Source organism: Eleutherodactylus coqui, chromosome 6 (genome assembly GCF_035609145.1).
Source record: "Eleutherodactylus coqui strain aEleCoq1 chromosome 6, aEleCoq1.hap1, whole genome shotgun sequence".
NCBI classification, from domain to species: domain Eukaryota; kingdom Metazoa; phylum Chordata; class Amphibia; order Anura; family Eleutherodactylidae; genus Eleutherodactylus; species Eleutherodactylus coqui.
In genome coordinates, this window is record NC_089842.1 from 183,101,074 (window position 1) to 183,124,348 (window position 23,275).

At 44.0% G+C, this 23,275-nt stretch overlaps 1 protein-coding gene across 4 annotated transcripts in view; it reads left to right on the top strand.

Moving 5' to 3' along the window:
* The window catches only part of SMOC1 (SPARC related modular calcium binding 1), a 228,711-nt gene that overhangs the window by 156,129 nt on the left and 49,307 nt on the right, over positions 1-23,275 (top strand). For 3 of the 4 annotated variants that reach the window (XM_066608410.1, XM_066608411.1, XM_066608412.1), the window contains exons 6-7: positions 7,618-7,707; positions 15,964-16,044. In XM_066608410.1, the coding sequence (XP_066464507.1) occupies positions 7,618-7,707; positions 15,964-16,044 (171 nt within the window). The remainder of the gene's footprint in view (positions 1-7,617; positions 7,708-15,963; positions 16,045-23,275) is intronic. The other variant, XM_066608413.1, reaches the window with a different exon arrangement.

Genomic DNA, 23,275 nt, shown 5'->3' on the forward strand with positions numbered 1-23,275 from the left:
ATACATTGACCTGCTGTGCGGATTTTGAATCCACATCATGTCAATTTATACACCAGATTTCCATTATGGATTTTACTTCCTAAAATCTGAAGGTGAGGTATGCTGAAGGTGTTGATTTGGTGCAAGATTTTTTGCTGCAGAATCTGTAACATGAGTATGTTCTAAATAGGTGTGAAGAGTTTTCTTTGTTCTTGTGTATTTAAGTTTTCTTTGTGTTGTGTCTTTGTTTTAGACCAACACTTCGTCATAATTTTTGTGGTGAGCCAAGAAGTTCACCATTTGGCTTGTTGCATCTCATTGTGTTACCTAATGAATGGTTTATTTGATCATTTGTCACTCATTGTTCGTAAGGTGCTCATGTGCTTCCACCATAATGTCATTAAAACTGTGTGGATTTATAGGTGAGGCTGGGTTCCCAGTGTGTGTGTGTTTGTGTTTGCGGTGGCTTTCCATCCTGGTGTTCCATCGAAATCACCAAGAACAGTACTAAGACAGAACTGCTGACATTTAATTAGTCAAACTGACACCAGAGCTGCAAACGTTGATCTCCATTTGACATAGTCTCACTTTTTTCTGTTCTTTTTGGAAGACAGTATGCTATTAGGGTAATTTACCACGCTATTCTAACAGGTGATCATGGTGGAGTGGCAAGTGTCATTTGAGCTAGCGTGCACGTGGCCATGACAGAGCTGCGACTTCCCTGTTCTGTATCTATAAAATAACAAGCAATGATAATATATTAGGCTGGGTTATTACCAGCCATATATCATTTTGATATTTTGCTTCATCCTAGGAGCTGAACAACTGAAAAATCAGAAGTGCCAGATTCAATACATGCCAGACCTAAATGGCGCCAAACAGACCCCATTCACTTCAATATCTTACCAGACAAAACAGCGTAGCATGCTGCACTATTTTGTCTAGCATTCTGTGAAGCTGGCTCCGAACAGAGCCTCCGGCACAGAAGTGAACCTAGTGATTAAATGGGTGTTCGGGGTTATATTTTTTAGTAAAAGTCTGTTTTTGCATGCAGTAAAATAACAGGCGTATGCTTTTACTTGCCTCTCCCCACTCCCACTGTGTCCTGTGCCGTTGTTCTGGGTCTCCCCTCTGACATCACGTTTACAGGCTGCCCCAGCAGTTTAGGGGGCATCACAGGCACTGCAGCCAATAACAGAGCTCAGCGATTGATCACTGAGCTTTGCTATTGGCTGTAGTGCCTCTGACATCCCGCAAATCAGTGAGAATGCAGCCTGTATATAAACAGAGTAGTGGAGGACTGAGCACCAGCATTAGACACAGGGGGAGCAGGTAGAGGTGAGTATATGTCTATTTGTTGCTTTACTGATGCAGAACAGAATTTTACTAAAAAAATATAACTTGGAACACCCCTTTAAGAAAGAAGGAGAGGTCTGCAGTGCAAGTATTAAAACTGAGGGAAAGGCTCCACAAAAATACTATAGATGAAGCTCACAGATTACAGAGCAATTTTGAAAATGTATTTCTTGTCTGTGTCATTGGGGGACACAGCTTTGACCTTGAGTATAGCTACTGCCACTAGGAGGCGACACTAAGCATAAAAAGGGTTAACTCCTCCCACTAGCTATATCTCTCCTGCAGGCATCCACCTAATTCAGTTTTAGCTTAGTGTCCGTAGAAGGTGGACGGTCTCGCTGGTAAGGGCTGTTTTTTCTGGATGGACCAGGGCTAACGGGGAGGCAGGACTCTCCCTGTTAACCCAACCGAGGAGGGCGAACAGAATGGGAGCAACCTTCTGTTGTCCGCCCGGTCCTCTCAGAAGAAAAGGAGGCACATCCAGGTACAACTGCATGTGGCCTGCCAGCCATAGAGCCCCCGTTTCTTCTTCCGGGCAGTCCGTATCCCCTCCCTGTGCAAGGGCAGGCGATGGTGGGGGCGAGCTCTGCTGGAGTTGAGGAGCCATTCTATCTCGGCGGAAGATAAGTATCCACCGTAGTCCTTTCACACCTCGCCCCCATCAGTGTAGCCCCAGTGCTGCCTCGGTTTGTTTAATTACTCGGCATGTGTTGAGGCGTGCGGTCCCTCCTCTGTGGTGCAGTCGTTTTTTACCTCTCTGCGGGGGGTGTTCGGCCTGGGAGGCCAGTGCAGGTCCTCCCCTTGTGTTGGGGTGGGTTCCCTACAGGCGTGAGTCTCTTCCTTTGCTCTGTGATGTGTGCAACCCCTCTGTGTTGGTCTGTGCTGGTGGCACGCAGCTACGCTATGTTGGCGGAGTGCGGCTGGTCTCTTTGCGGAGTCCCGGGCCAGACTCTAATGGGCGCACGCTTCCTGCTCAGTTTTAGCTTAGGGTCCGTAGGAGGTGGACGGTCTCGCTGGTAAGGGCTGTTTTTTTCCAGATGGACCAGGGCTAACGGGGAGGCAGGAGTCTCCCTGTTAACCCAACCTAGGAGGGCAAACAGAATGGGAGCAACCTTCTGTTGTCCGCCCGGTATCCTCAGAAGAAAAGGAGGCACATCCAGGTACAACTGCATGTGGCCCGCCAGCCATAGAGCCCCCCTTTCTTCTTCCGGGCAGTCCGCATCCCCTCCCTGTGCAAGGGCAGGCGATGGTGGGGGCGAGCTGTGCTGGAGTTGTGGAGCCATTCTATCTCGGCGGAAGGTAAGTATCCACCGTAGTCCTTCCACACCTCGCCCCCATCAGCGCAGCGACAGTGTAGCCCCAGTGCTGCCTCGGTTTGTTTAATTACTCAGCATGTGTTGAGGCGTGCGGTCACTCCTGTATGGTGCAGTCGTTTTTTACCTGTTCGGGGGTTGTTCGGCCTGGGAGGCCAGTGCAGGTCCTCCCCTTGTGTTGGGGTGCGTTCCGTGCAGGCGTGAGTCTCTTCCTTTGCTCTCTGTGATGTGTGCAACCCCTCTGTGTTGGTCTGTGCTGGCGGCACACAGCTACGCTATGTTGGCGGAGTGTGGCTGGTCTCTGTGCGGCGTCCCGGGCCAGACTCTGATGGGCGCACGCTTCCTGCTCTGTTGCCAACACACCCGCTGCGGCATGTCCGTCAGCAGGCAGGAGATACAGTGGGCAGCGTTGTTGCAATAGTGATTGCTCTCTTTGATGTGTGCAACCCCTGTGTTTTGGTCTGTGCTGGCGGCATGTGGCTATGCTACGTTGGCGGAGCATAGCTGGTCTCTGTGCTACATCCCTGGACGGACTCTGATGGGCGCATGCTTCCTGCTCCATTGCCAACACACCCGCTGCGGCATGTCCGTCAGCAGGCAGGAGGTACAGTGGGCAGCGTTGCTGCAATAATGCCTTCTGCTGTTTTTGTCTGTGGGGCAGCTGGCCGCTGCGATGTTTTTGTATTATAGATGCGTAGTGGGGCATTATTGGATAGCCATGGTGCGGCATTATTGCTACCTGCCGTGCGGCATTATTGGTTAGCCGCTGGGTGGCATTATTGCTAGCTGCAGTGAGGCGGGTGCATACATAGCCTGGTATATATAGCCAGGCGGCATGTGGTTACTGCTGCTGTGCATTTTTCAATGTACATTGCCACCACGCAGCGTTCTTTCGCCGCTAAATAGCAGTAGGCAAGATGTGTGGCCGCCAGCTCTGGGGAGGCAGGTCTTTTGCACGCAGAGGGTCCTGTGGTACAGGGGCTGTGAATGAAGGTGCTCCCACTTCCACAATGGCAATATCCCCTTTTTTGAGGTGTCATAGTGCTGCTTGTTTTTTCTGCCCAATCAACCTCAGCGTGGTTCCTGGCTCGTGTTCAAGCCTTGCCTAGCGGCTAGCTCCCCTGTTGCCCCTCTGGCAATCCCCTGCAGGAAGCCTTGGCGCAGGGTCCGTGTCCGGGACAACACATGGACAGGGGCTGGCCAAAGCCACATACTAAGTGTGGCATCACTCCGAGCTTGCTGACTGCTGTGGAATCATTGCTCCTCATGTCTGCTCCCGACCAGGTTAAGCCTTGCCTGTCGGTAGCTCCCCTGTTGCCCTTCCTGCAGTTCCCTGCAGTCAGCTTGCCGCAGTGTCCGTATCTGGGAGGACACACGAACAAGGGCGGCCAGAGACGTGTACCAGGTGCATACGATGCGAGATGTACACCCAGTAGAGAATATCTCTTCCTATGGACAACAGTGGTCAGACTAATGGTCAGTATTACTCCGGTAGTACCTTCCATAGAGGAGGAGTACTGGCACAGGGAGTCTCTGGACTCATCGCCCCTCATGTCTGCTCCGCACCAGGTTGAGCCTTGGCTGTGGGTAGCTTCCCTGTTGCCCCTCCTGCAGTTCCCTGCAGCCAGACGTACCGCAGTGTTGGAGTCCAGGATGATAAGTGGATGGGGCCAGCCAGAGCCATGTACCAAGTGCGCTCTCGCTACAGTGCAAGATTTTCATCCAGCAGAGATCTCGTCTTACGAACAACAATGTTCTAACTAAGTGTCTGCATGGCTCCGGCATTGCTGAGACCTGTGGTACCTTCCATGGAAAGAGTACTCGCACAGGGATTTACTAGATTCATCGCTCCTCATGACTGCTCCGGTCCAGGTAGAGCCTTGCCTAGTGGCTCACCGAGGGTTGCCCACTTGCAGTCTCTGCAGACAGTTTTCATGCACTGTCCAAGTGTAGGGGGACAGGCGGGAGACTTATGCTATGTGCGCTCTCACTACCGTACGAGAGTTACATCCAGTTAGAGAAGACCTGAATGACCTGGCTCAAGCTGGTTATCAGCAATGCTCTGGCCTTGCTGTCACCGGTGGGACCTTCCATATAAAAAAAGCTGTACTGTGCATAGAAGGTCTGTGGTCACATCGCTTCTCTTCTCTGCGCTGGAGCTGGTGAGCCTATGGTGGCCTGCCTGCAGTTTCCTTGCAGAGTAGAGGATGAGCCGCAGGCTGGGGCCATCCAGAGACACATACTATGTGCGCTCCCACCACAATACGAGTCTGACGTCCAGTCAGTCAAAGAATATCTTATCTTTCAGACAGTCTGGCTCTGTACAAGTACAGCAGTAGTCCGGGGATCTACCCTCCAACAGGGAGTCTGGGGGTGGTAGGTCCGCCTACTAGCTCCCCTCCGGTCAGCTCTAACACGCGGACTGCTATGGGTCCGGTCCCTCTCAAGGCAGCCTTGGAAACAATCCGGCATCTAGTGCTTTCTAAGAACACTGGACTGCTAGCTCAGTCGGCTGTGTCCGTGTGAATGTAGGTCACTCATGTCATCGGTGACAGAGGGAGGAGTACCCTGTAGAAGAGCAGTCTCCTGCTGCGCTCCTAGAACGTTCTTCGTGGAACCTTTATGCACAGATACTATGAGTAAATGTCTGGTCCAACCTGAAGCTTGTCCGACAACGACCTCGCTACGCCGAAGAGTCAGGGTGTCCTGCGTCCTCCAGGGCCTCGTTTTGGCCAGAGCCAATTTGCTCTATGGGCGACGCGCCTTATTTTAAATGGGGCTTGGCATCAGTGGAGCATCAGCTGGGGTTTCTCAGTAATGACGCAGGTGCCATTTTCTTTTCAGGGTCCTCTCGTTTGCGCAGGCACTCTAAAACCAGTTTGGCTGAAAGTCGCTGGTAATGAATTTTTTGTTTTACCAAATAAAAAACCATGTCTGGGTCAGTGTTTGGTCTTCTAGAGAGTTTTATTCAGGCGGATCCAGAAGCATGCTGTGATCCTCCGGCGCATGTTCTTCCTTCATGATGGAACATGAAACAGCATGAAACAGTTCACACGGATACTGATTCCAACTCTTAGCACTCGCCCCTCCCAGCTTCGGATATTGTATCCATGAAGACCGACAAGATTCACTGGCTACTCCTACTGCTTGTATACAAACTGAATTAGCTGGATGCCTGCAGAAGGGATATAGCTAGTGGGAGGAGTTAACACTTTTTATGCTTAGTGTCACCTCCTAGTGGCAGTAGCTATACCCAAGGTCTTGCTGTGTCCCCAATAAACAGGACGAGAAAGATTTTACGGTAAGTTATACCAAAATCCAGTTTTTCACTAGAGATGTGCTTTAATCTAACAGATGAAAATAAGCCATTCCAGGCTCTATAGGGGATGCCATCTTCCTATACAATAAAGACTTTGTCCCATTATATGCTAAAGTGGTAAACAGAAGGTCAAGAGCTCCCACCCCCCGCTATTTTGAGGTTTCTTATTCAATTATTAGTTTCTAGAGAGCCTACTTGTGTTGTATTACGAAAGTCCGTAGAAGTCATACATTGCAGTATGTGTGTATATGTTTGCCAGCTAAGAGGCCAGAATAGTGCTGCAGATTACATCATTGATGAGTCTGTTCACCCACCACATAAGTTTTAGCTATTAAAACCACACAAGTGAAATTTTCAGGACCTAGAAATTATAGTGTCTAAGGATCGGCAGTGTCTAATCTGGTTATTGTAATTCCAATGCGTAGTTCAGTAACTTGGCTCATCCTCAAAGTCCAGACTTTCAGTAATATGGATGTAATTTCTTATAGTAGTTATATATGTTTAATCAAATCATCATTACAAGAAAGATTATGATCTTTCCCTCAGACTTTCTTTAATCGTACTAGAAAAGCAGATGCTGAAGAGAAATGTCTATCTTTCAGCCTTCCCTAGGAAGAACTTTCTCTTGATGCTCTTTGATACTACTGATAGTTTATTTTGCCTCCAAAACCTTTGCAATTGCGGAAAAAAATCATCTCTTCTAACATCTACTTGAAGTCTTCCAAATATCCACTGGCCAAGTCAGACCCTATGGAATCAGGGCCAAAGCATCAGGTATTCCCTCTGGGGCATTGTTCTTCAGGTATGTTCAGGGGAATATATCCAGCTTCTGTGGCTGGTCTGGTGGAACAGAGGTTATGTAGCATTCCAACACAGTCGACACTTGTAGAATGTTTGAACCAATTGAAGGGATTAAATGGGGTAGTTGTACAGGTGTGTGTGTGTGTGTATATATATATATATATATATATATATATATATATAGGCTGTAGGCTATTTCTCGGAAAAGGTCAGGGAGCACATTTGAAGGTGCTGTTCAGCATATCTAAAAGACATACCTGGATTTACGGTGGTATAGCCCTTAAACAAAGGTATAAAGTTCTATGTTGGAGGCCCATAAGTCACTTTTTTGTTATTTTTAACAGGAATGTAAGTTGTCAAAAAAGATTAGCAGTGCAACGTGCATTAGTGTGGCATGCCAGGTTAAATGCTGCTCAGTTGACTGTTATAAAGTATCAACACATAATAGTTAAAATGGCATCTAAGCAATTAGTTTTCCCATCCGTTCTCTCCTCAAAATCTGTGAGAGGAGGTTGCTACAGGCAGTAGCTACAGTTGGTTTATATGAGGAAAGATTAAATGTAGCCATTGTGATTACCAAGGGATGATAGCTTTGTTTGGGCAAGCAAGGTAGCGGCTGTAGTATGTGGCATTAAGTCCCTGTTCGATAGACAGGAACAGTAGTTGATGACCGGGATCCTCCTTCATAATTGCTGCTGTCTGTTATTAATGAACATTCTTATATATAAAGTTAACAATTTGTTGTTTGTGAGTTCTTGTTTATGTGTGTCAACGTGGCCGGGCCACGTACAAACCCAAAACCATTCAACAGTTCTGTAGAGTAGATAGCATTTACCTCAATAATGGTAGTTTCTTTTCGTTTCTTTCTAACCCTAAATTCAGATGATGGATCCAAACCCACACCTACCATGGAGACGCGGCCTGTATTCGAAGGAGACGGTAAGAGAACGTTTCTGAAATAATACCGCACTCATAATCATGATTTGATTGCATTTTTTGGCATATTTATGGTTCTCTCAATTAGATAGCCTCATGTATATTGAACAGCTAAATTAATATATCATTCCATGTGTCATATTAGGCAAGACATGTCTCTTGGTTGTAGATGAGCTCTAGAGTCCATTAATTGCAGATAATTGTAATCTTTCATGTGATGGTCTTGTAAGGATTTGCAAGCTGCAAATACTGTTGATGACTTATCCTCAGGATAGGTCTTCAGTAGTTGATCGCCAGGTATCTGCCACTTGGGATTCCCTGCATTCAGATGATCACCCGGCTTGCTGTCATTGCAGCAGGGTTGGAGCAGGAACTCTAACAGGTGGCTTCACTCTCACTGAAATCAATGGGCGCAAAGCTGGCTATCACACTTCCGCTACGATATTAACATCTTGCCTGCTGTACTGACAGTGGGACAATCAACTGAACACTGGAGAGCCCGAGCGGCAGATTCCCAGCAATCAACTTTTCAAGAATTCTCCTGAGGTCATTAGTAGTATTTGCCAGGAAAACCCTTTTAAAGATGCTATTATTACATGAGCACTAACACTCACGTTTTCCCTACAATTGCCGGGCTGACCTGGCAATTACTGCTATTACACGAGAGTTAACGGTGTTCGTGTAATAGCACCCTTATAAAGATGTAATAATTGAAATCGTATCAAATGAATTGTATTAAATGAAATCAAAATAACTTCACACAACTTCAGATTCCACATCTAATATAAGCATAGCTCAGGAAAAATCTCTATTAAGTCCAAGTCTCATGGCTGTTGAACTGTCTCCTTCTATGGAATGGTGATGAACACCTGTTTCTTGTTTTACTTTCTTCACCACTTGATGGTTTCCAAAAGTGACAATGACCTACAGGTCAGCAATTTCCTGTTCTTGGCACATGGGCAGGTTCATTTTTTGACTCAGGAAATCACCTCCCTCCTGGTCAGGTTATATTTTGTCACATACAATGCAGGCCATATGTTGTCGCATGCAATGAAGGCCGATTTATGCGTTATGCATGTATTATAGTGTATATAGTGGTATAGGGTATATAAAAGGTCTACATCATACTCAATTTTGAGGCTTGAACCAGTTAAGTTGAAATACGGAATACTTCGTGTTTTTAGATTAGCAAAAAAAATAAATGACTTTTTATACTGTGTTTTTATTACATTCATTGAAATACATATAGGAATTAAAAGGGAGGGTAACTTTTTATGACTAACGTAAACATAAGATAGCACAAATAGTTCACCAGTAAACTGCTTATATTGGAATCACTTTATTTAGAAACCATCCACTTTAAACAATTGGACAATCCCTGTGTGTCAAGAGTCGGCTCGTAGGCTGATTATAGGGTGTACCATTTCTGGGACCCTCAATCATCACTCAATCTGTGAGAATCCCGACAGCAAGTGATCAATACCCCATGCACTGCCACAACCAGGGTTGAACTGGAGTTGCCAGGGCCCACCAGTAAAATTCATTCTGGGGACCAACTGCAGAGTTAACCCCTTGAGTGGCAGGTTTCCTACCACCCTGTCAGACCCACCAGGGCAGGTTTTTTAAATGGTCAAATCATTGAATTTCAACTAATTTTGCAGTTGCGTCTCGAGCCATAACTTTTTCATTTTTCCATTGACATGGCCATATAAGGGCTTGTTTTTTGCGGGACAAGTTGTGATTTTTAAAACGGGGGGAGGAAAAAAAGAAATGGGGGGAAAAAAGAAAAAAAGGGGCCATGTCATTAAGGGGTTCAATAATGTACTAACTTCCTTCTCTGGGTCATTACGATGCATGGATACCACATATGTGATTTTTTTTTTTTTTTTTTTTTTTTTTTTTACAAAGTAAAAGGAGACGTGTTTTTTAAAATTTTTTTACTTTTGTTTTTTTTTTTACTTGTTTTACTTTTTTTTGTCCCCTTAGGGGACTTCCACAGGGACCTATCAGGACCCCCTGATCACATTCCGGGGGGTCTGATGGTGACAGCCCTTTACATGCTTACATGCTGCAGTGACAGCCCTTTACATGCTGCAGTCACATAGACTGCAGCATGTAAAGGGTTAACACAGCAGAGATCAGAGGTTTTCTCTGATCTCTGCTGTAAGAGCAGGTACCTAGCTGTCCTCTCACAGCCAAGCACCAAGCTCTCCCTGCCACAGAGACCATCGGCTTGGTTCTGACAAGCCGATGGTCTCTATGGCAACCTGTAAACAAAGCAGGAGACTTAGAAGCAGGAGATTGCCGGCAGATCGGCAATATCTTCTGCTGGTTTTTCAAAGCCCTTGCTTTGTTCTCTGTGGGACTGTGCAGGCAGAGCACAATGCCAGCGCTTATGGCATTGTGCTCTGCAGCTGCCATAGTGATACATAGCCTGGAAATCTTCCGGGCTATATCACTATCGGCAGTGGAGCTCGTCCCGGAGAATTTCCGGGCGTGCCACTCAAGGGCTTAAGGAAGGTTGGACCCAGGAAGGGAGAATAGTGGCCAGCCTCCCTATGCACCTAGATATAATTTCAACCAGTGTGTGTGTATGTATGTATGTATATGTGTGTGTATATATATATATATATATATATATATATATAATATATAGCTACTTAAGTTGACGGGCTCGGAGCCCTAATGGCCCATTGGGGGATCCACCGGCTCACCTGTGGGCCAGTCCTAGCCTGTTTACACTGTTACATGGTTTTAACTGAAATTAATAGTTTGTCCTTGTAATGCCAAAGCATATGGGTCCTCCAGAATAAGAGATGCTCTTTGTAGCTGCTCTCTATTCTAGTCAAAGGGGTTGTCCCACAAAAAAATATTGCTTACTGTTAAAGAGACTCTATATCCATCTTTGTGCACTCCTACCTGAGGGCAGCACAAGGTAGTGGCAGCCACACTGATTACAGTCAGGGGCGTAACTATAGAGGATGCAGGGGACACAGTTGCACCCAGACCCAGGAGCCTTGGGGGGCCCATAAGGCCTCTCTTCTCCATATAGGGTGCCCAGTACTATGAATAAAGCATTATAGTTGGGGGGGCCCCGTTCCAGGTTTTGCATTGGGGCCCAGGAGCTTCAAGTTACGCCTCTGATTACAGTGGTATCTCTGCTGTGTGGATCTGTGCAGTAATTTTTCTTAGAAAATCACCTTTAAGCAGTAGCAACACATGCATAGAGGACTACTAAAAGTAGCCCTGGATATTCATGAGCTACAGGCTACCTACTTCCAGCAACTGACTGATTCCTATCTGTCTATTAGGGCTCACTCATACAGGCGTATGTGTCCCGCGTCTTACGCGCATGTTTTTCACACACGTAAAATATAAGGTACACAGCAAAGGCGTATGTACATGCATATTTGCTGCATATGTTAAATCTCTATAGCCTTTATTGGTGCGTATTAAACACCAAAATAGGATATGCTGCGGTTTTTTTCATGCGCAAGTGTGAGTGGCCCAATAGAAATCAGCACCACTTAATACGCGGATGACATACGTCCGTGTGATCGCTCACTGTGCATATAGAGAGAGAGTGGCCAATCATTTCCTGGAGGGTGGAATACATGTGGCTAGATACAGCTTATGAATATGAAGGACTGACTAGTCCTGTGTTTTGGCTGCTACTAATATCATCTAAGTTTCTCCAAAACTACTGCACAGATACTGCTGTCATTACTGACGGATGCAACCTTATGCTGCTCTTAGCGAGTTTCTTTAAATCCATCCCATCATTATAAACATTTAGGGCTCACGACGCCCTCCGCAGGCAGAATACCGCAGCGGAGTCCGGCACGCCCCCCCCCCCCCCCCAAGACCCCATACTCACCTCCCACATCTGCTCTGCGAGTCCCGCATGACGCATCGGCGCGCATGTGCAGTGCAGTGCATGAAGCGGCCGGCGGTGGGAAGGGTGCTACAGTGGAAGTATAGTGTGACGGCCGGGTGCCATTGACTACAATGGAAGCCAGACAAACATATACCCGCGGCAAATAGGACATGCCGCGGGTTATTTCACGCTGCGGAATTCCGCAGTGTGAACATTCAGCTATTAGGTTCAATACAACCTAATAGTTGCGGTGTAACACCACGGATATCCGTTCGTGGGCATTAGCCCTTACATTTATTCAAAATTTTTCTATCCCTAGATATTCTAGTAACTAATGCTAGAATAGCACCACCTGCTGTTTCTTTTGAAGAATATTTTGTATGGTCCACCTCACTAGATGTTTCAAGGTGGTCATAAATGCTCAAGCTTGGAGCAGAGAGTGAAGCAAGACCTAGCAGGTGAAACAATTACTGGAGCTGGACACAGAATAGAAACAGCAGGTGGCGCTATTCTAACATTTGTCTTGGAATATCTGGGGATATAAAGTTTTTTTATTTAGTACGATATAAATGCAAAAAATGTTTATTAATGGGTGGAATTTAGCTCCAAAAAATATTTTTCATTGGTCAGTCTCTTTAAGAGATGAGGATGCCCCTATTACCTCAGAATTCCATAATGGTTCATTTGAAAATGAGATATCTAAACCAGAGAACCCCTTTAATAATGCAAGTATTTAGATACACATACAGAGATGCTGTTTACAGCAACTATTATTTCTTGAAATCTGTAGTCTGCTGCCATATTGGCGCGGGAAATAAAAGTAACATATCATTACTGTTAGTTGGAATGTTCCTGCTGCCAAGAGCAACATTTCTGATTATAACACTTGGTCCACTGCTTAAGGAATACTTATCACCTAAGAAAAACAAAAAAGTTTCTTGTAGGCGATAGGTAGTCTTTAAAGGGACCTTGTCATCAACTATAAGCACCATAAAGTTATGGTGCTTTCAGTTTATGTGATGAGGAGTCTGGGGAGCCGTGTCTCAGTCCCCCATTCCTGCTGTTCAGTTTGTATGGTAGCCTGGGACCTTCTGAAGGCCCCCAGTGCTGCTATAGCTGATTGCCTATCACGCCAAGCTTGTGGCGAGGCTTGATAGATTGCCTGTCAGATCGCAGTATAATGTAATACTATGGTATTAGATTATACTGCAGGAGCGAGCAAACTATGTCCATTATAAGGACAGTAAAAAAAAGTAAAATGTTTTAAGTATTAGGAAAATGAAAGGTAGTAAAAGTTTTAAAAAACGATTTTTTTTCTTTTTTTTTTTTTTTTTTATAATAAAAAAAAAAATTTGGTATCGTTGTGTCCGTAAAAGTCTGATCTATAAAAGTAATGCATTATTTATTGCATACAGTGAGCGTGGAAATAACAATACACAACACTTGAACCAGAATTGCGCTTTTTTTGATCACCCCATCTGCAAGCAAAAATTTGAAAAACCATATGTATCCCTATGGCATCGATAGAAATTACTGGATGTCCTGTAAAAAACTAAAACCCCATTCAACCATGCCGGGCAAAAAGTAAAAAGTTAAGGCTGTCAGAAGACAGCGGCAGAAAATAATTTTATGTTTTTCCAAAGATATCTATTTTTTAAAAGTAGCACACAATAAAGCAAACTATATAAATTTTGGTATCATCACGATTGCGCTGTCCCATAAAATAAAGTCATCATGTCATTTTTTTCTATCGTATGTACACCATAAAAACAAGACCCCCCCCCCCCCCCCCACCCCTCAACTCATCCCCCAAAGATGGCAGAATTTTAATTTTTTTTATTTCACTCCACAATTATAACTCGCATTGGAATACCTCTTTAAGTCACATTCTTCTTTCATTGTACACATAGCAATTTATGTAGGGTTATGTCCCAGAATTCCAGCATTGTGCAAAAATTAGTGATATTTTGCCATTTCCACCATCCCGGCTACTGTACTCAAAACAAAAAATCAGGTGGGTTTGGGAGGAAGGAAAGGAGCCAACCACAGTCTGACAAATTTAATATAATGTATGCCAAAAATTAAATTATTGTGCAAATCTACTTCAGCTCACAGATGGCCAAAATTGACTTTCTTGTGCATGGGATGACCAGATAAGCACTCAGTTTATTTAGCGGTGTGCGCATGTTAGTACATTTTGAGGCATTTCACTCCACTGTATTTGGGTTGGACACCTAAGTAAATTCTCCCCATAGTTCTTACTCATCAAAAGTGGAAATCATTTTCACATGGCAAAATATCTCCTCTGGTCCAAAACCAGCTCAAAGGGCAGATATACTATAGGGTGTGCAGATATTGTACTTGTATGACTGATTGTTACCAATTAACTGAAGGCAAATTTGTTACAGCTTGGTCTTATTCATCTTCATTTGGATGAGATTCGCTGTCATGTCTTTGGAACAGTTCCAGGGTACTTCAAGACTATTTGCGTTGGCTAGTATCAAAATAAATAAACCTCTTCACAGACACATTTATGGCTACTGGAAAGAAGTTTGAGTGAAGATATTAATTGTAGCACCTGGGAACCTTAAAAAATTACGAAATTGGCTGATTGACCCTAAGACCAAATGCACACGACCCGGTGCCCCCTGCGTAACTGTCCGCAGTGTCTTCATCTGTATATGATGATGTGTCTGAACTGCCACTAGGCAATGACGTGGATTCCACGGCCCATCCGCAGCTGTCACTGCGGACGGCTTCCATTGACTTTAATGGAGGCCATCTGCGCGGAATCTGGCCCAGAACAGAGCATGCTGTGATTTTCCCCTCGCAGGTGAATAATCGCTATTAACTTCCGCTCGTGGGCATGGAAACCAGCGTTTACATAGCATGCCTATGGCCGGTATTTGCTGCAATGCAAATCCGTCCGTGTGCATTGGCCCTTTTCTAGAGTTCTATGATGCAGCCAGTGGTGGTCGTAATGCTCCACATCTCTGCAGAGGTGTAATTGCAACCTCACAGGGCTCAGTACCAATGAATGAGGTAAGTCAGGCTGTTTCCAGGGAGTTCCCTGGCTGTGTACGCAATGATCTTATGATAAAGACTCTGTGTCGGGCACACCGTGTTGTACATACTGACCCGTTGCATATGTTTAGGGGTTGAGACCAAATATGAGCATGGAACAACAAAAAAAGATATTTTTCAATGGAGCCATGGGAAACCAGATACATAATGACCTGTTGACTTGGTAAAACTGGTTGACTGTAGTGATGGATGTTCCTGATTGGCGCAACTGCCAAAATAAGCAAGGTCCGGAGTGGGAGTAGAGCTATCGGTACTTTTTCTCGGGAACGTTCAGCCCTGCATCCACTTTGAGAAACTGTTCTTTTTAGCACTCAAACACAGTAGCACACAGAAATGTACTGACTTGCACAAAAGCATGGTGACCAAAGCTGAAAACAAGCTCAGAGATTGTTGCTAAATGTATTCAGTTGTAATTAATTTGTGGTGCCAGAAGTGGATAAATGCAGTTTTGGTCAGAAGTGAGCTAAAGGGAATCTGTAACTACTTTTAGCCCTATAAGCTAAGCCTATGGGCTGAGAGTAGGTGACCCATGGAGTTCAGGAATGTAAGTTTTACACTTACCTTCCCCGTCATTTCCCCGGTGTTGGTGCTCGAAGCTCCCGCTCATTGCATTGAGCTGCGCTGTTACCGTATGTAGTCTGTCCATTTTAAAATTAGAACTTAAACTATTGATGGCCTATCCTCAGAACAGGTTAACAATAGTAGATTGTCAGAAGTCTTTTGCCTGGGAGCTCCACTGATCAGCTGCAGGAAGCAGACAGCTCCATTCTTAGTGCAGGGGCCAGGCTAGGTATTGTAGGCCAAATTCTCATTGAAATGAAAACCTGATAGCTGACCAGTGAAGGGTCCCTGGCAATGGACCTGAGAATAGGTCATGAATAGCTTACAAGTGGACAACCCCTTTAATGGCACCACTGGTCTAGTATTGAGATACTCTATACAGGCTGGATATGTGCGAGAAACCTTTCAGAATGGCTGGGAAAGTAGGAAGAATTGGATGTGTGACTTATTCAAAACTGGATATCTGCAGTGTTTCGAAAGCTTCATGGAATTTTTGAAAGAGTGATTCGCTGACACTTAGCCATTGTTTCAAGAAGGTAACAAACTAAGTAATTATCACAGTGAAAGAAATTTCCAAAATCACCCTGATTTTACATGCACATGTAAACATTTAAGCTAAATGTTCTAAAAACTACAGAAACTGCACTTCTGGCACCGTGCCCTCAAATTATTCTATTCAAATGTATTTGGTTCTCTTGTTGGACGTGGAAACGACTCATTTATTATTTTGTTTGCAGATATCACAGCACCAACACTATGGATCAAGCACCTTGTTATCAAAGATGCAAAATTAAATGGCTCTAGCATGAGGCAATCAGGTATGAGGTATTTTTGTCACCCTCCAATGATTTCCTAAAAATCCAATTTATATATTATTATGTATTAATGTATGTAACAAATATGAACCTATTGATGTGACTAAAGAAAGGGGTATCGTGCCAAGAGTAGTTGTGACTGAACAGTCCACAGACAATGGCACATAAATGGACGTTCTTAAGGCCCATTTAGACGCAATGATTCTCACTCAAAATTCACTCAAAGCCGTCTTTTGAGCAAGAATCATTGCGTCTAAATGCATGGACATCGTAAAGTTTTCATGCACAAGTCGTTCCTAGCTAAATTCTAGTTTTTTTGAATTGAGCAATGAACTCTTATCAACGGTGCAGGCTGTTATCACAGTCGGCAGCTCTGATAAGGTTCTTACAGCCCATGTCCCGCTTGCAGTTCACAGCAGGACGTGTGCTTTAATCGTGGAGAACATTACAGCTTTGCAGAACAGCTGTATTGTTCGCCGAGCGATAGTGTCCCGCTCCGCCTGCATAGCTCTAAATTAGCTACTTAGCTACTATAGAGTATGCAAAGATGATCGTTCAAAACTGTCACTCAAACTATTGTTTGAGCAACTATTGAGCGATCATCTGTCAGTGTAAAGGGGATCTTAGGCTACTTGCATATGGACAACTAAAAAGTTGACCCTGAGATCCTCGCATATGTCAGCACTAAAACATCCTGTCTGTATGCTGTCCGATGTGCGGGAGAAATTCGGACAAGAGTAGAACATACTGTGACTTTTCTTCATTTATTTTCTTTGCTCGAACTATTCTTCTGAGTAGAAAAAAAACCATATGCATACACCTTTTCAAATAAATGGGTGCTATGTTTGTCTTATTTTTGGACCGTTTTTTCGGTCTGAAAATTGGACAAAAATATCGTCTGTATGCTAGTACCAACGATATTACCATGAGACCGGTCAGGGACCCCGGGTGGCAGTGGCGTGGTTCGCCATGGTGTTCTGGGATGGTGTTGCGCCCACGTTCGGGTCGTCAATTGGCGGCGCCGTGCGGGCGCGGCATGTGGCGCGCGCGCACTCTATCCCTGTGAGTTATAGTGGCTGGCTGGGAGCTCCGGTCAGTCGGCTTGATTGGTCTCCGCCCAAGTGGCGGAGACTCCTGAATATAGTCTGGCAGCTGCTGATAGCAGTTGCCAGTTATTTGTTCCGTTCCCTGTGTCTGACTTTGGTCCTGCTCCAGTGAAAGTTACCTTGTCTCGATCAGTTCTGCCTGTGTTCTGTGGTTTTCCTGTCGTGTTGGTTTATTCTATCGCCCTAGCCTGTCGGTACTAGTAAGTTGTCATCTGCATAGGTACGGCGGTTCCTTCCTGTCCTGCCACTAGGCAGCGTGGGGTCAGTGTTGGCGGCCTGGACCTGTCCACCTTTTGGGGCTACCTCCAGGAAGGGACATTGGCGTGGGTGAGGGTCAAGGAGTCCCATGCCGTGCGTACCTGTGCACACTACTAGTACTGTAACAAACAATAGACAACCCCTTTTTTAAATTTAAAGGGAAACTGTCACCAGGAAACTGGCATCTCAGATACCATGTTGTTACACAGCATCTAAAGAGTTTTTACAACTTTGTGCCTTAAAAATGCGACTAAAATCTAGTCAAAATCCTAATTTATACCCAGCACGCCAGGGGCTCTGCTTGAAACATTGCTCACTATTCACTTTTTTTGCGATATACGTCCTCGATGTGCCTGCCAGAGTCCTTTTATCAAAAGTGAGGGGCATCAGGACCTAAATCACCAGGTAAGCCAGTGTGTGCTCGCCATTTTTTCAAAAGTCTTTGGGGAATGCCGGAAAGGCCTGCGAGATCTATTCCCACTTATTTGCAAAATGTGCGCCATCTGAGAGCGCCTGCAGCCAGCATGGGTTGAGTAGGAAGGATGTTTACCAGTTAGTGGAATCTGTTCCTTGTCATCTGAAAGCTGTTCGATGTCTGTTCTTGTTTCAACCAGTCTTGGTATACTCTTGATACGGTGGTTTATGGACAGGCCACAAGTGCGACTGTTTCAGACATAACGGCACCACACCTCTGGGCACCAACAATCCACCCGCAGTCAAAGGCACTCCACTCAAGTCACTTTACCCATGACTGCCAAATGTTGCTTTCTGCTGCATAGAAGAGAGGTCAGCACATTATCTTAGAGAAGATCCTAACACGGCCAGTGCGAGCTGTCACATGAAGCTCATTTAGTGCTACTGTACTTTTTTTTTTCGGGGGTTCTCCAGGAGTATGGGATGGGTCCAGTTGCCACACCTAGATCTGCACCCCTAAAGACAGTTTCCCTAAAAATAAGACCTACCCTGAAAATAAGCCCTACTCGAAAAATATGCCCTAGCTACAGTTAATAAAAAAAGTCAATTTAAATAGTGTCCATACAGTTTTACATGTAAAAATTTTGGAGCAAAAATTAATATAAGACCCTGTCTTCTTTTGGGGAAACAGGGGACTATGCTAGTGTCTCTCACAAGCCTAATTTGATTTAGGTACTTATATACTGCCATAAAATTCACTCAATTAACAGTTAACCAAGCTCTGTATGTACTTGTTAGATTATGTTTAGTCAGCCCCTACTAATGAGAGCAATAAAAGCCAGTTTTGTAAGCTGTATCATTTCACAGGTCTCAACTACAAGAATGGAGAAAGTACAGCAGGTTTTGCGTCAACTTTACAAAGACTGACAGCTACGATGCCATAAATAATACCCCCCTAAAGAGCAGCTAATCTACTTTATGAAAAGGTGCAAAGTATACAAGATGGTGGGGGTGCGATTCGCCCAAAGGAAAAAAATCTACATGTAGCCACTGGCGCTAAAACTGTATGTGGTTATAAAAATAAATGAGGGTCTCTTGGCAGGATTTGATAGATGACTGTGAAAGAATTTGCTTTTTCTCCGCACTCCCCTTCTACTAGAGTGAAAAGAGAAAAAGAAAATAAATGACTTAAGTAGTGTCACTGAGCCCACCAGAGACACTATGGGGGATTAATTCAAGGAAATGAAGTAGAAACTGAACATAGGATCCTTGTACTTGGGTTTTTTTTTCGAAAGTGTTTAGCATAATACCAATACATTCAGGGGAACGTGTCAGTAGCAGTAAAATTGGGATTAGATAATGAACTTAATTCTCTTTCATTCTGATTTTATACATCTATAACAGTTTTCTGCTCATCTGGAGCCTTTAGTACATGGATTGATGTCATAAACTGCACTATTCTCTATACAAATACTCTGCTTGCTAGACATTGCAACATCTATATGGAACTCCCCTAAAGAGTTGCACCCTGGTCCGCACAGGAAAGTTTATTTAAACACTAAGACCTTTTATGGATCCAAATTGACATCAGTGATCACATCTGAACTGGCCTGAGTTGTGGCATATATGTTTATTTGTGCACATTAATGCAGACTGTGATTTGAATTGACACAGGTTTAACCCCTTAAGGACATGGCCCTTTTTTTTCCATATTCGTTTTTCCCACCTCCCTTTTAAAAAATCATAACTCCTTTATCTATCGATGTAGCTGTATGAGGGTTTGTTTTTTGCGGGACGAGTTGGATTTTTCAATGGTACTATTTAACCCTTTGCAATCCAATTTTGGATTCAGGGTTTCCTAGGGGGCTTTCTCTTTCTGCCATTATACAATGGCGCCATCTGCTGGCTAGAGCCAGTGCTGCGGTGTGGGACATGATGAAGAGGCCCCCGACAACAGAGCGGCCAGTAATCTACAGTAAGAAAGCCCTGCCGGACGTCTTCTGACATTGAAGCTGTACAGCGCTCAATCAGAATGTGTTTAGACGTCAGAGTGTGGAGTGGAAAGGGTTGATGTACCATATAATGTACTGAAAACCTTTTAAAAATGTTTTACATCGTTCGGGGGATTTAACGGGGGATTTTATTGACAGCAGCATTTAAAAGGTTAACAGCTCCGATCAGCTGCATGGCTTATTGGAGCTTTTGTTGACAGGTGTCGGCTGTAAGAAACAACCGGCACCTGCATTGTATGGAGGGAAATCGCCGCAGGATATCCCTTCATACATACCCCGACGCTATTGGATGTAAATGTACGTCATATAGGATTAAGTGGTTAATCTTGTTGGAGCCACACAATTGGGCACAGTTAACAAAAGTGCTGTAGTAAAGACATGTATTACTATACTATGTACGAAATACATCAAATGTATCAAACACTGGGGAAAATTTACAGAGACCAGTATTTCTGACACCGGTTTTATTGTAACTTCCCCCACACAATGCAATTAATATATGAAGAGGCACATGCTTTTTCATATATTAGGCTAATCTCCACTCCACTATGCAACAATTCAAAATTATGCCAACTGGAAGCTGGTGTAGATTTCTAGCATAGTTTACCAGTTCCTGGCAAATTATAGATAAATCTTTTAGTAGGGGACAGCCATGCCACCTCTAACAAGTCCCATCCACTTTTCATGAAAGTTGGTAGGCCGGGCTGAATTTTTGCACAAATGGGAACTGTGCAAAAATGTGACTTTTCTATGCAGAATTCTGGCACATAGCTCTTAGTAAATGTCCTCAATTGTCCGGCAAATAAGTTGGATCAGTTCTAAAACACTTGGTGGCTTCCATGTGCCAAGAAAATAATCACTACATAATACTGTCACGTTATTTGAGCCAGGTTAACTAAACTACTCTTTAGTTTTACAAGGGATTTGTATATCTAATACGCCACTTTTGAAATACAATGTACGCAAATGTTTGGATGTTTGACATGTTGATAAATGTGTCTGATCCTGTGGTCAAACTTCTTTCTCTTTGTCCCCAAATTCTTACAGAATCACTTTCAGTAGTTAAACATGAAGTAAAGACAGATGGGAGGGAGTATAACTCCAAGCCGTGGCATACATAGAATTCATGGGGCCCCATAGCAAAAGAAGAGAAAGAAAAATTATATATATATTCTATTGGACAACCTATATAATGCTGCAGGTTTAGGTACAGGGCTCAGCTTTAGGATACCTCTCGATATTGTAATCACCATTTAATAGTCAGATACTAGTTCTATACAGTGATGGTGAATACAGCCATACAGCTACCTCCAGTGATCACAGGTGACTTCTTTCCTGATGATGCCTCTGGTGAAGTCTGCTTCTTTTTCTTCTCTATCCAGGTCCAGGCCGTCATCAAGACTATTGCAGCCATGACTGGTCTGTGAACACTCTTCCCATCCTGCAGCTGTTCCCAATGCCCCCCATAGTAATAGTACCTATTCTGTGCCACTTTAATAATAGTATTCCCCTTCCTGGCCCCCACTAAGTAACAATGTCCCTCTTTTTGGCCCCTGCTTAGTAATAGTGCCCTCTTTTGTAGCCGCCATTTAGTAGTGCTGACCTGTTTCAACTGCTGAATCTCTAGCCTCTAGTAAAAATCTTCTTACATAGACAGTCACGCTGGCACAGACCGTAGCATTGGAAGCATCATCGGACTCCTACCCAGTCTCTTGTACACTGGAGTCAAATGGTGCGGGAGGAGGAGTCAAATGGTGCACTGAGCGCTCCGCCCAGCATCAACATGACTAAGTATGTAAGAAGACTTGGTTGGTGGCTCGGTAGCGGGAGGATAAGAGGCTCAGTGAGTGGGGCAGGACCATTTGGCTGCCCTGCCCTGTGAGTCCCATAGCAATCGCACGGTCCATCTCTCTTGCCGGCAGGCCACTGACTTCAAGTTCAGACTACACAGTGTGTTGTCTGTTACCATGGAGATGCAAAGCTCCTCATATGGGCTATAGACACAAAGCAGTAGGAAATCAATATTTTTGGCAAAGTTCCTTGACTTATTTTTTTACATGCATTGGGTCAAGACCGTTTGGATGGAAAGCTGAATATCGTCTTTATATGCGGCCCACGCCAATCCAGCTTCGGGCTGAATGAATACGTAATATAAGACACACTGGTTGCAATGAATATACCGCTACAGATTTATATTTGTCAGGCAGCGTGTCCCTAGCAACCAGTCTGTAAGCTGAAGGCAAATGCGGCAAGGATGGGTCAAAAAGTCTTGCCAATACTGAAACCCTTTTCTCTGTAATGTAGCGCCATATTAATTATTATTTGTAGCGCCATATTAATTATTTGTAATTATAATGCGTATAAATTACTCCACAAAATAGATTATTCTGAAAAGCCAATATTGATCCTTGAGCTCCTCTCTTCTAGTGGCTTGATACAACAGAGCCAGTAAGAGTAATTACACCGTCATGCAGTCAGGCAGGAATTATACCATTAGAGAACACAGCCATACTGGCACACATCTGCAGAAAGTCTGCTGTAAGTAATCTAGTGAAAACAAAGTGCATTTGTGCATAATATCTCAGAGCTCTTTGCGGATTAGGCATACACCGGGCTATATAATATGGATGGACACATCTGTAAGAAAATACTTTTTTTTTTTTTTAATAAATCCTGAAGCCATTTGTTTAAAGCTTGCGGGACGGTTTCGAGCCATAACTCATACACTTGTGTTTATAGACAACTCAGGCTTATAACATAAACCTTTTAAATATCGAGCTTTAGAAGCTTTCCTCTGGTGCGCTAAGGGTTATGTCCTTCGCTTCCAAACACTGAAACGCCACATTTTAATGATGCTTTCAACGACTATTTATGAATGCCATGGAAAGTTTGTGCAATGCTGTAATAATATATTGCGGTGTGTGCTGTGATACCTTAGCAGTGGCATAGGTCACATCTGTAAGGGTCACTTGTAAACGCCTGCCTTATGGTGAAGGGAAGAAAAAAAAGCCTATTTATTTACAACCTTCAAGCTGTCAATCTGTCTCATGACTGTCTTGCGGCTGACTGCCAGGTAAAGATTGAGCATTCATATAAACTCTACATGCAGCAAATAATGACCTAATGTATTACATGTGTTTGCTTAGAAGGGTTTTTTTCCCCAACATGTGCGGTAATGCTAACATTACCAACTTCATCTCTTAACTACATAAAGAGAGAACAAGGAACTTAAAAGAGTTGCGATAAGTAAATTGTTTTTATTTTTAAGTAGATCGGAATAATTTGTCTATTTTAGTTCATGGAATAACAGGCTAATTCATTAAAGGGGTTGTCCAGTTACAAAGTCATATTTTAAAATGTGTGCTAAATGACTTAATATAGTAAAACAAAGGCATTCCCTGTGATTGCTCCAATTTCTGTTGACAGCAGAAGTCAGGTGACTGT